General features: G+C 35.9%; 1 protein-coding gene across 3 annotated transcripts in view; it reads left to right on the top strand.

Annotated features, from left to right (window-relative positions):
- Nucleotides 1-12,303, top strand: part of PUDP (pseudouridine 5'-phosphatase) — a 187,728-nt gene that overhangs the window by 1,651 nt on the left and 173,774 nt on the right. Inside the window, exon 1 of one of the 3 annotated variants that reach the window (XM_063126355.1) lies at nucleotides 3,224-3,291. The exons of the other annotated variants lie outside the window; for them this stretch is intronic. Within the exon in view, the coding sequence (XP_062982425.1) occupies nucleotides 3,240-3,291 (52 nt within the window). The 5' untranslated portion in view covers nucleotides 3,224-3,239. Of the gene's footprint in view, nucleotides 1-3,223; nucleotides 3,292-12,303 lie in introns of those variants that run through there. 3 annotated transcript variants of the gene reach the window in all.

Raw genomic sequence — 12,303 nt, 5'->3', positions numbered from 1 at the left:
AAGAAGTTGTTTGAAAACCAAAGTAGTTGGTAGTGACAGGGAATTTAAGAACATGACCTTCCCATATCTGAGACAACACCTTAAAGTATTGTAGGTGATTCAGCATCATTGAGGTCCAAAAGATTCTTTCCTAATCAATTTTATTGTGAAAACTGTTTTTGCAACGAGTAATGATTGTTTAAAGCCAAAGTGCTTATGACAGAAATGAAAGAGATCCACTGCCAGGAGATTTCACTTGTTCACATGAATGTAAGAAACTGCCTCAAAGTGAGTCAGATCATCAGTACATTTAGCCCAGATCCTGGACCGGTTTTCTAGGGTTTCAGGCAGGGGATTTCCCTATTGTGTGTGGAAATGCCAGGGATTGAACTGGGGACCTCTGGCATGCAAAGCATATTTTCTACCCACTGAGCTACGGCCCTGAAGAGTGAAAAGATTCACCATGCTGCCAGGCATTTAATTACGCAATTGTAAATAAATAGATAGTTCACTATCTTTTAGATAGTATCCATAGTAAGAGTGCTTTTTTGATAGTTTGGAGATTACAGATAAATGGTATTTGGGATCACAGGATTGATCAAGGCTCTGGTTTTTACTTGGTGTGGAATGTTTGTGTAATGGGTTGCTGGATAAGGGTTTTGTAGGAACCGTATGTCATGCTGCTTCTGTGGACTAGTGTGAAAATGTGTTTTCAAAACTACTATATGTAGAAATATCAGAGAAACTATTTCTGGAAAATTCAGTTTTAGTACGATAAATATTTGACAGTATATTAAAATTATTATTTATTTATATAACACCAACAATTGCTACTGAAGGTTGCTTCTCATACTTGGATATTTATTTATTAGAAATATTTTTGGATTGCCCTTCTGTTTGATGAGCGCTTGAGGAGATAAACAATTAGGTCCAATAAAATTATCAAACATATAAATATAAAAGTACTGCATCCTGTGCATGTTTACTCAGAAATTCATTGCACTATATTCAATGTGGCTTACTTCCAATTAAGTGTTCCTAAGCTTAACAGTCTAATAGCAGAATCTTAGGCATATCTATTCAGAAGTAAGTCCCAATGGGACTTGAACTTACTTCCCTGTATAGTCTATATAGGAGTATAACCTAATTCTAGCTTTGTTTACAGTACCCTAATAGAAACACAATTCTTCTTTCTCAAGGTTCAATAAGGCGTAGTAAAAGATTTAAATGATCAACTTTTCTAAAGTATGCATATGGGAATGTCTCAGAAACCTATATTAATCAGAATGACATTTGTTAATGTGAAGACTTTTTTACAAGTCTTATTTATTTGAGAAGTATTTCCACAAACTAAATTTGGTCTCTGTTTTGCATACTTAAAACATTAGCAGCAGGATCAAATTGGAATGAAGGGAACGGCCTTTCACCTTTTTGTCATGACCTTATTTGTATGTTAATATTTTTCTATTTGATCAATTTATGAATTAAAATGTGGTTCAGATTAAGGTAGTGTTTTGTGTTTTGTTAGTGCTTCATGCATGAGACAATGGATTCTGTTTTTATGTACAAAATTTCATATCATAAAACATTAAACCAATATTTATGACTGAGAAACAATACTCATGATTAGGTTTAAAATGTACTGTATGTCTATACTATCAATGTGAGGTTTCTAGAAAATTAGAGAATTTTCTAGAGAATTTTCCAGTAAATTTGTACTGGAAATTTTCCAGTTTGTTTTGGAAAAATCTTTGATACCCAAGAAAGTGATTTAATTTAGCATTTTTTTTTTACTTGTAGTTAGTATAAGTGTGCCATGTTAAGTTTTTTGTCCCAATACTTCACAAGTATTTGTCTTGAAATATTTGAGGGGGAGGAAAATTAAAGTCACTTAATGTGATGTAAATGTTATATTAAGTGGACATTTTTATTAGAATAGTTGTAAAAACTGAAAGATGAATTTCCCTTAAAGTGTTAAATTTAAGAATACAAGGTACTGAAAGCTATCGACATATTAATATTTGTTAGCAATTCAAACAACTGTGCATGGTATGCTGACCACCCTTCACCAATTTCAACTCTCAATTCTAAAATCTATTTCAACAGAGTTTAACTCTCTTCCACTGAGACTGTTGGGGCATCTTCAGTTTTGCTGTCACTTCTTGTTAGTTCCATTTCACAATGAGTCATTTACTCTCACATACTTGAAAAACATTAATTACAACTCTGAAACTGACAAGCTTGCCTAATATTGTATTTGCAGTTGGTATCCATATTTTTACTAATGAAATGGGGAAAAATCCATCCATTAGGATGCTGTGATAATGACTTTAAGGTATACATACCTAAGTAGGCAATGAAAAAATGCAGACTGTTTCAGCCTTTAACTGTTCTGAGCACTTTCAGAGCTTCACCGTGGGGTTAGTATTTATATGTTGGTTAAGGAGCTTGTATTTTAGCAAAATATGGACTACTCAGGAGACTACTAGATTTGCAAGAACACTTATTCAGACTGCTGAGTTGTCAGGATAGTTTGGAGAGAGGATATATGTTGAATTTTACACAGGTGCATGTGTTGAAAAATGTATTATTCAAATATCAGTAGCGCAAGTATAATGCTCAACTGGTATTTTTTCAATTTTGTACTGAAGTTACAGCTCCTACTCTTAACTACAACCATGTTCTTCTTGTTCTCATTGCCTTGTGTTTCCCCTGCCTCCTTTTCATGTGCAACTGCTAACAGTTCCAATTTTCCCCTTAAAGGTTTTAATTTAGTTGCTCTTTGTAGCTGGCTAGCATTCCCCTTTGTAAATTAAACTAATTTCTGAGTTCTCCCTATATTTTGTTTTGTAAACTTTGCAGTTCCGTCGCACCTTCCATTCTGTGTTATTATTTTTTTCTGATGGACTTCCATTCCTTAATCTTCTGGTTTCTATCCCTTTGGAGAGAGGAGCAAGATATTAAAGCCATGTACACATAATGGCTAACTATCAACTGTTTAACATATAGTTATGCATAACCACATGGCTCACTGTCTCCTCCATGCTCGTTGCTTCTGCTTTCAGTCAACAATCCAGGAGCAGACCCATTCCTGGGTTGTTACCGTTACTCTTTGCCTTCCTCACTGCCTCTGAATATACATTACCTTAGTCAAACACCAGTATTTGATTACATCAACTAGGGGTTTTTCTCCATCTACACTCAAGCCTTCTCTTATTTTGTTTCGTCGCTCTCAGCTCTGGAGTATACCACAGAAGAGTATGATCTCTATTCATGAGAGGATGCTGAGAAGCAATGATGTCAACAGACCAGGTAATTTCTGCATTCCATAGATCAACTAGGATTTTGACAGAAGAGCCAGCCATATCAGTCAGAACCCTTCTCAGAACCCTCTGGAAACCATCCACATCCATTAGTCTCCAGGGGCAGACCATCTTAATAGGTCCCCCCACACTTGCAGTGAGGAAAAGCTGCTGTAAGTCTAAGCTTCAGCAGATGATGACCTGACCATAGCAAAGGGACTGGTTCAAAGCCCCCAGATTCAGACCACAATCTACATGACCAGTTGAGAAAACCTAAGCCTAGAGTATGTGTGTGTTGTCTTCTGCATCTATAGCAGAGCAGCCAGTCTTTGTAGCTGGAATTACAAAAGTGACTAATTCTTTCTGGGACAGTATCCAACTATATCATTCTATTGCACAAATGAGGCCATATTAGTGGATACTAGATTCAAAACTGCAAGTGGAGAACCTGCTGTGCAACCAGTTTATTTATTTATTTATTTATTTTATTTATTTATTACATTTTTATACCGCCCAATAGCCGAAGCTCTCTGGGCGGTTCACAAAAATTAAAACCACAGTAAAACACCCAACAGTTTAAAACACAATTACGAAATACAGTATAAAAAGCGCAACCAGGATAAAACCACACAGCAAAGTTGATATAGGATTAAAATACGGAGTTAAAACAGTAAAATTTAAATTTAAGTTAAAATTAAGTGTTAAAATACTGAGTGAATAAAAAGGTCTTCAGCTGGCGACGAAAGCTGGCGACGAACCAGTTGTGCATTATGCATGTGCAATCCATTGAGGAGCCAGTTGTACATTATACTTGTGTAACCGCTAGCACAATTGAAAGATATGGCAGAACTCCACTACTGGTATTTGCGTTTTGGGGACGGGGACGACTGCAATAGTTGGATACCGCCCCTTGATTGTACAGAATTGAGAAAACATGCAATATTCTTTCCCATTTTCCTTTGCAAGCACAGTTGATCTTTTCTGAAAATCTAAATTGTTCATTAAATATTGTAAACGTTTATTGCAAGTCTAATATGCTGTACTAAAATTCGCTTCGAAGTCTGATTTGCTTAATACATGTGCAACAAGATTTAGTTAGACAACTTAAAAGTAGAGCATACGTTACTGTGAAGCACAGCCCCAAGGGAGTAGAAATAACTAAATTTTAATTTTTGATGTACTACTGGATGGTTTTTAAGAAGTGTAGCTTATTTTGTGTGTATGGCAGAGAAATCAAAGATAAGCAATTGTTTTTTAATACATGCATAGTAGTAGGTTAATTTTATTACTTCTTTTTCCACAGAAAGGAAGAATGCTAGGCTCTTTTATAGTTAATCTTCATATATGTGTGTTTTTGTTTATTTATTTCATTTGATTTGTATTCCACCTTTGTATAAAAAAAAGGCACTCAAAGTTGCTTACACAATTAAAATTAATTAAAACAATAAAACAATACATTAAATGCTATAAAACCACAATAATTTCAGGATTTCTTTTTTTAAATAAAGAATTAACCCAAAAGATCCATTTATAGGCCTTCTTGAATAAAGTGGTCTTTGCCTGTCAGTAGAAGGACAGCAAAGAGGGAGCAAACCTAGCTTCCCTTGGGAGGATTTCCAGCCTGGTGTTGCATAGATAAACCAAAATCCCAAGTAAGTGCTTCAGCTTTCACAAGCTCAAGACTACATTTCCCCTTTTCTTTTCATTTTTTTTACAGCTTTTGGGGATTGTGGAATTTGTGGCTAATCTGGTTATTTAAATGGATATGTGAAACTGACACCATCAATTTGGATAGAAAGTGGTATGGTAAAATAGTGCCAAAATGTTACTGACACACTAAAAAGTCTCAAACTCTCTTATAACTTGTCTCTCTTATAACCCAACCCACACTTGTTGGGTGTTTTGGAGGAAGGGAGTGCTGCAGACCAAGAAAGCTACTCTTACAACATAGTTAAGTGAATGGAGATAATTTTTATTGGAGGTGGTGGTGGTGAATTCTCTGAAATACGTTGTCTTTCAGCCCAGTGACAAACCTGCGCAATTAGTTTTATAATTGTGGGTGGCAGCACAGTAAAATGTAAAATCAATGTTCAGGATCACTTGGAATTCAGGGTGTAAGGGCCCATATGAGGACTAGAAAAACTAAAGGGAGGTGGTACGTGTTTTCATTAGTAGTTTTACCATCTGGCAGTAGTCACTTTAGAATGTTGCTTTGAATGGAGCTATATGCCCTTTAAAGTGCAGAGACGTATTTGAAAAATAGATAACATCTGGTAGCATGCATTCAATCAAGTAATAGTAAAACATTTTGGGACAATTGGTATTATTAGCTTTAGATGTATGTTGAACAGTAGAAAAAGTAGGTGTTAAGTAAAGGTGGATACTTTACTTAGGAATGTAGCATCCCGAAAGTTGCAACCTGTTGATAATTTTTTTGAATCGCCCAGAGAGCTTCGGCTATTGGGCGGTTTAGAAATGCAATAAATAAAAAATGATAAAAAGATTATTGTTATAGGAAGTATCCAATGGTGTTTCTGTACTAATGCTATTGCTGTAGCTCTACTGTATAGCAACACTTGTGCAACATCAGTAGTGCTTGCTAGAGTAATAGGAAATTTGGTGGCAGTGGCAATAAAACTGCAATCTTTTAAAACAAGGCATGCTGGGAGTGTGTGCCTTGTGTTTAAGCAAAATAACCCTCTTTTTAGCATTGCACTAGGAAGTAGGAATGATGTTGCTCAAATGTTGGTTTACGCTATCTCAACATCAGTAGTGTTAACACACAGTCACCATTGGATATTTCCCTAAAAGTTTAGAGAAACTGATTCCTGCTAGGGTTACTCCTTCAGTGGGAGGGAAATTATAACTTGTATATCTGCAGTGAGAATGAAATACCTATTTTTGGCTAGTGTTCCATACTTTCTCCGTTCCCCAGCTCAAGTGAGAGAAGACCATACCTATTTCTCATGCTTTCTGGACATGCTAGAGAGGTGCTGGGGGAGTGCAGAGGTTGATAGTAACCAAAAATAATTGGCTGGTAAACCAAGCCAACATATTTGGATTCTTGGGCTGAGGATCGAGTTGACCTTATGAACTGCTTTATTATTGAGCTACAATCCCTATTAAATTTGTAAGCACTGCTTAGACCATCTTGGAAGTGAACCCACAGCCTTGATATTATTAGCTCTCTTTTATTGTTACAATTCGTATAAAAAGAACTAGAATGGAGGAACTATGGTGGTCTTGCTTACAGAAAGGAAGCAAGTGCATTTCACATGTGCATTTAATTTGATTTCCTTTTACATTTTTTTTTGTATAAATACTATATTGCCATCTTTATTCTGTTTGATTCAAAACTAATGAATTACGTTGTGCCTTTTTTTTTTTTTTTACTTCTGCATACTTGTGCTGGAGGCTGTTTTATTTTGTGTGGATTTTTAAAAAAGAAACTGATAAGAGTCCTATTGTCTCAAGTCCACATAAGTTTTTATAGTATGAATAAGATGTTAAAGGAATTTTCTTCTGCATAATAGTAATCACAGCAATTCAATTTAAGTTCAGTTTTCTATAGACTTTATTATGGTTTAAATATGGAAATTAATCTTGTTAGGCTATAAATTGGCAATCTTCACAAATTGTTTGCCTTGTTATTCCATTCAGGTGGTTGAATAACAGTATCATGCTAAGTAACTGTTTTTGACTCCTGCTTGTCTTTGGGGGTATATCACTTCACTTGTGTTCTAATGAGTATCTATTGAGTATCTAAGGGTGCACTCTTAGAAACTCCTACGCTCAGCTACTAAGGACTAAATCCCATTGTACATATTCAGACTTACTTTAGAGTAACATGCTTTAGCATTCTTTTGCACAGCATATACATGACTGAGAATATATGCTTTATTTATTTCCACATCTTCAATCTTTCTTTTACTTAAGTGAAAGCACAGCCTGCAGCCTTATATGACTGGTTTTGATTCAGAACTTTGCACCATATTTTGCTTTTGGGCTCTCATTCGGTCTTAAAATACTCTCCACTTCTGTAATTGTGAGGGATTAAGTTGTTTGAAATAACATTTTAACTCTGATTTTCTTAAAGAGTGTATAGGAAAGTTTGTATTCTGAGGTCTGATGTTTTCCACTGGTATCTTCAGAGGAAGTTAAATGTTTTAACTTTCTGCCATCCTAGCTGGTGATAAATTCAGAAGTAGCTTTCTGCCTTTTCTTGTTACAAAGTATCAAAAATATTAGCAGTCATCTATTCACACCAACTTTCTTATCACAGGGTGATGTAAGTGGCAAGGTACTTGCCTTGATGATCACTGTGGGCAAATGACTGGTTGGAATGGATACAATGTTTACTGTTCTGAAGAGTCAAATGCTTGTTATTATTAATAGTAACAGCAATACAACCTAAAACGTCGATAGCAGATGGCTGGGGTTTACTAGGGATATGTAGGATATGACGAAGGAAAAGTAATATCCAAAGCATCCCTCACTTCCACTGAAATAAATTGCTTAAGGGTTTGTTGAATTATAATTCTGCTTTCTTCTGCTTTGACTTTGGAATATTGAGAGGGATGTTTTATATTTAATGAGGATTTGATAGATTGCTTCAATTACTTTGAAAGAAAAAGAAACTGCCATTCAAGGAGATGTGGAATTAGATTTGCAAAGAGCTTGTAATCAGCAGGTAGTAATATGGTAAATAATATTTTAATAACAAAGGGTCATGTGGCACCTTAAAGCCTAACAAATTTATTCTGGCAAAGGTTCTTGTGGATATTGGCCACTTCATCAGATTCAGGAACATGCATCTGATCAAGTCGACAGTGTCCATGGAAGCTTATGGCAGTATAAATTTGCTAGCCGCTAAGGTGCTATATGATTCTTTGCTCGGTTTTTTTGCAACAGACTGATATGGCTACCCATCAGGAAGATATTCTAATACAAGATTAGGCAACCTTTTTGGCCCATGGGCACATTTAGCAAGTTGAGAAACTGTTCTGGACACATTATGAAATGGTTGCAATGGAAGGTGTGGCTAAGGACAGGTAACATGCCCCAAAGACTTGGATATGAACCCCAGCACATTAACTCCTTTGAACCTACAGTTTTCATTACTAACAGAATTTATTTCACAGCAAAATATGTTATTAATTTATTTTTAAGTGGGAGTTGTAGGACACATTGGCAGGCACCAAGAAAAGTGTCCAGGGGTGCATTGGTATCCATAGGCACCACATTGCCTATCCCTCTTCTGATAGTAACCAAAGCAAATTAAAGGGAGTGAATCTAAACCCCAAGCAATAAGAAATCTGACCCTTTACAGCTATGTCCTCAAGTTCATTTTAATTTACTCTAACTGCATCTCTGAGGAGTTTTTTCACACATTACTTTTTTGTCAGTGACTTAAAGATTATATTAAGCTCCTTCACGATGATTGATCAAAACCATCAAATTTTACAGCGAACTAAACATGGATCTGTGCCTCGTGTGGCGCAGAGCAGTAAAGCAGCAGTTTTTGCAGCTGAAACTCTCCCCACGGCCTGAGTTCAATCCCAGCGGAAGCTGGTTTCAGGCAGCTGGCTCGGGTCGACTCAGCCTTCCACCCTCCCGAGGTCGGTAAAATGAGTACCCAGTTAGGTGGGGGAAAGGTAATAATGGCCGGGGAAGGCAACGGAAAACCACCCCGCTATAAGGCCTGCCAAGAAAACGTCAGCGAAAGCTGGCGTCCCTCCACGTGTCAGTAATGACTCAGTGCTTGCACGAGAGGTTCCTTTCCTAAACATGGATCATGTACTTAACAGAGTTCTTTAGTTTTGTGCGACTGGATACAAATGACACAATAGCTGCATTCGGATGTCACCTTAAGCTACAATGGGTTAATAAGCTACTCACAATTTTGACCATTATTGCCAAGCAACTAGGCAACAAAAAGAACCCACTGTGACTGCCAGATAACACAATAATCCATGATGGGTTAAATAACCATGGGTTATCAGAGTGGGTTATTTTGGCCAAATAAGCCATCATGGGTTAAAAAAACCAAAACATTCCAGAAAGATGACACGATAACCCATGATGGGTTATCAAGATGTATGAACCCAGTCAATTAAACACTGTAGCCAGTTACTTTCTGGTAAGGTGTTTTAACATTATATGCTGCTGAATAAGCGTCTCAATCTTTTTACATACTTCCTTTCCTTGTATAATGATTTTTCCCATTACAGAACAGAAAAGTCACTTTCTAGTTCTTCATTGTAAATTACTTCAGGATGCCTTGCCTATATGCATGTTAGTCAGGCCTCAGGATGGAGCAGTTGATGGCCCATACTGCAAATCTAGTTCTTTGTCTCCTGTTTAAGGATGGTAGAAAGCTCAGAAATCAATAAATTTTGGTCTTAAGAAAAAGTTCTCCATCTACCCTCTCAAGGTAGAACAGCAATGAGTATGTTCTACTGATTGATTTGATTTGGACCCTACATTTTTCCAAGAAACATAACAATAACAGAAAACAGCACCCAAACCCAGTAGATCTACACACATTGTCTGTTTTCTATAGAGATCAAAATCAGTATTGTTGTAAACAGGTTTTGGAAAATTAAAATGTTTTGGGGATTCTAAATGTTAGAATATCTAGTTACAGGGTTGATTTGATTTAGATCAAATTGATTTAAATCATGATTTAAATAGCTTCTGGGAAGGACTCAATTTTAATGATTTAAATCACAGTTTAAATCACTAGTGTGGAGGATTCTGTTTAATCATTTTTAGTAGAAGTATATTATTGTTTAATATAACTTTAATACATATTCAGAAATGTAGGTTTCATTAGAAGGTCGGTATACACTAAGCAATTATTCTGAATTATTTTCTGGTTCGTTAGCATAAAAAGTGGAATGATGATAATTTAGTAATTTTAGTACTAAAGCAGAATGAAATTCTGAAATCATTCAGGAGATGAACCAGCTCCAACTGTTCAATTAATCATGATATTTTTGTCAGGGTGTTCCAGAATCACTGCCACCAAACAGGCTTTTAAATTGAACTAATAAGATTATTGATTCTTCTGGTTGGTTTTCTTCTTCGACAAACAACAGTAACAAAACATGCACATGAATTTTTGAATGGTTAACTATTTCAGTTTTTATGTAAATGTACAGTTCTTTAAAAAATAAAATTTGAACCACAGTAGGTACAGAAACAAAATATTCCCAAATGGCTGCTCTTTTACGGCCTGCTGCTACCATGCTTGATATTTGAATATAGAAGAAAAAGGGAGATGTGTACTCTGGTGCTAAGTAAGATTTAAAATATTTAATATTGATTTCTTCAATAAAAATAATATGTAAATTCAAATGAGACAGATTGACACTAGCTCAACGTTTTGGGTCCTTAGGTCCTTCATCAGGAGCTGCAAACAAATCATACAATCTATCAGAAAACATCTCTTTTAAAATAGACATACTTTTTATATATTATCTTCAATATACAATATAAACCAAGAACAACACTCATGCAAGCAAACTCCTTTCAGCGATCAGTTTTTAATCGACCTATCTTTCTCAAAGGATTCCACTGCCATGAACTCAGGGAGCCTATACTATAACTCCAATATTTTTAATGTGCTGTGTAAGCTTATGTATAACCATAACTCCCCGGCCCATAGGTTATCTACTCGCCAAACGAAAAAAGCTTCCCTTAATAAATAGTTCTTAGCTGCCAGTTTCTCCTAGTTCTCTGCTCTCCCACAGGCACAAACATAACGAAGACTGACCTGTATCATCGTCAAATTTCGTTTATACAAAAAATGTAGAATCTCTTTTGCTATATTATCCTCAGAAGGACTGTTTAAACTGTAACTCAAGGATAAACGGATACTACTTATCTCAAATAAGGGCATGGGCTGACTAGCCAGAATGTCAAATAGGGTAGTGATCCTGTTAATCCCCTGAGATCTCAATACTCCTTAATTACATTATAAATTAAACTTTCGACATATACATCCAGTTACCCCATAAATTTTGTCCTAATGCATGTGGAACAATGAAAATTACAGACACAATAAATCTCTTGCTCTGTTGTTGTTACTTGTCCTAATGATGCGGCATGCAGTTGTCAATTCAGCTGGGTACATGCCAGTCAAGTGTTTCATTCAATCCTCCTGGAATTAACGATTTCAAAGTTAAGATCCACTGAATTTCCCATCTACTGAGAAGGGGTTCTCCTCTTGGCACTTTTTCTATTGCCCAGAAAGTAATGGACCCTGGTTCATGATCTTTTTCTACAAAATGTGCAACCAGAGGGGCCCCGGGTTTATGATGTCTAAGATTGTATAAATGTTCAGAGATCCGTGCTTTTAAAGGTCTAGAAGTTTTCCCTATATAGAGTTTGTTGCAAGGACAGAAGATGGCATATATAACCCTGTTGTTTGGCAATTTAAGAAATCGGTGATGTGTTTTCTTTGTGTACGCATCAATCTGTCTCGTTTGAATTTACATATTATTTTTATTGAAGAAATCATTATTAAATATTTTAAAGCTTACTTAGCACCAGAGTATACATTTCCCTTTTTCCTCTATTGTCATTGGTGCTTTTGTCCCTTTTCCCACTACAATATGCTCGATATTTGCCTTCTACAGTAGAGGATACATGCAGCAGAAGTTACTTCAGGAATCAGGACTGCATGATATATTCTGTTCACTTTGATTTTACTTTCTATCCTCCTCCTCTGTCCATTGCATTTATGTCCTGCCTCCTCCTCCAGATCTAATCCATCTCCCCAAATTCTCTATTCATTGACATTCTCTATCTTTTTATTTAGAGAGAGGCAAGGCCAAGAGAGAGAGTGCAAAGTGAGAATATACACTTCTGTACACCACCTTCAATGCCGAACAGAACTGATCAGCTTATCTCTCATCTCTATATACTGTTGTTAACAAATTCAAAGAATATAATTAGAAGTTATATAATTAGTATTCATAATATCTTTGATCTAGGCTTTTTTTACCAATTATTTTAA

The sequence above is a fragment of the Elgaria multicarinata genome, chromosome 5 (assembly GCF_023053635.1).
Source record: "Elgaria multicarinata webbii isolate HBS135686 ecotype San Diego chromosome 5, rElgMul1.1.pri, whole genome shotgun sequence".
In the NCBI taxonomy this organism is placed as follows: domain Eukaryota; kingdom Metazoa; phylum Chordata; class Lepidosauria; order Squamata; family Anguidae; genus Elgaria; species Elgaria multicarinata.
Note: the sequence above shows the minus strand (reverse complement) of the source record. Positions and strands in the feature narration are given on the sequence as shown.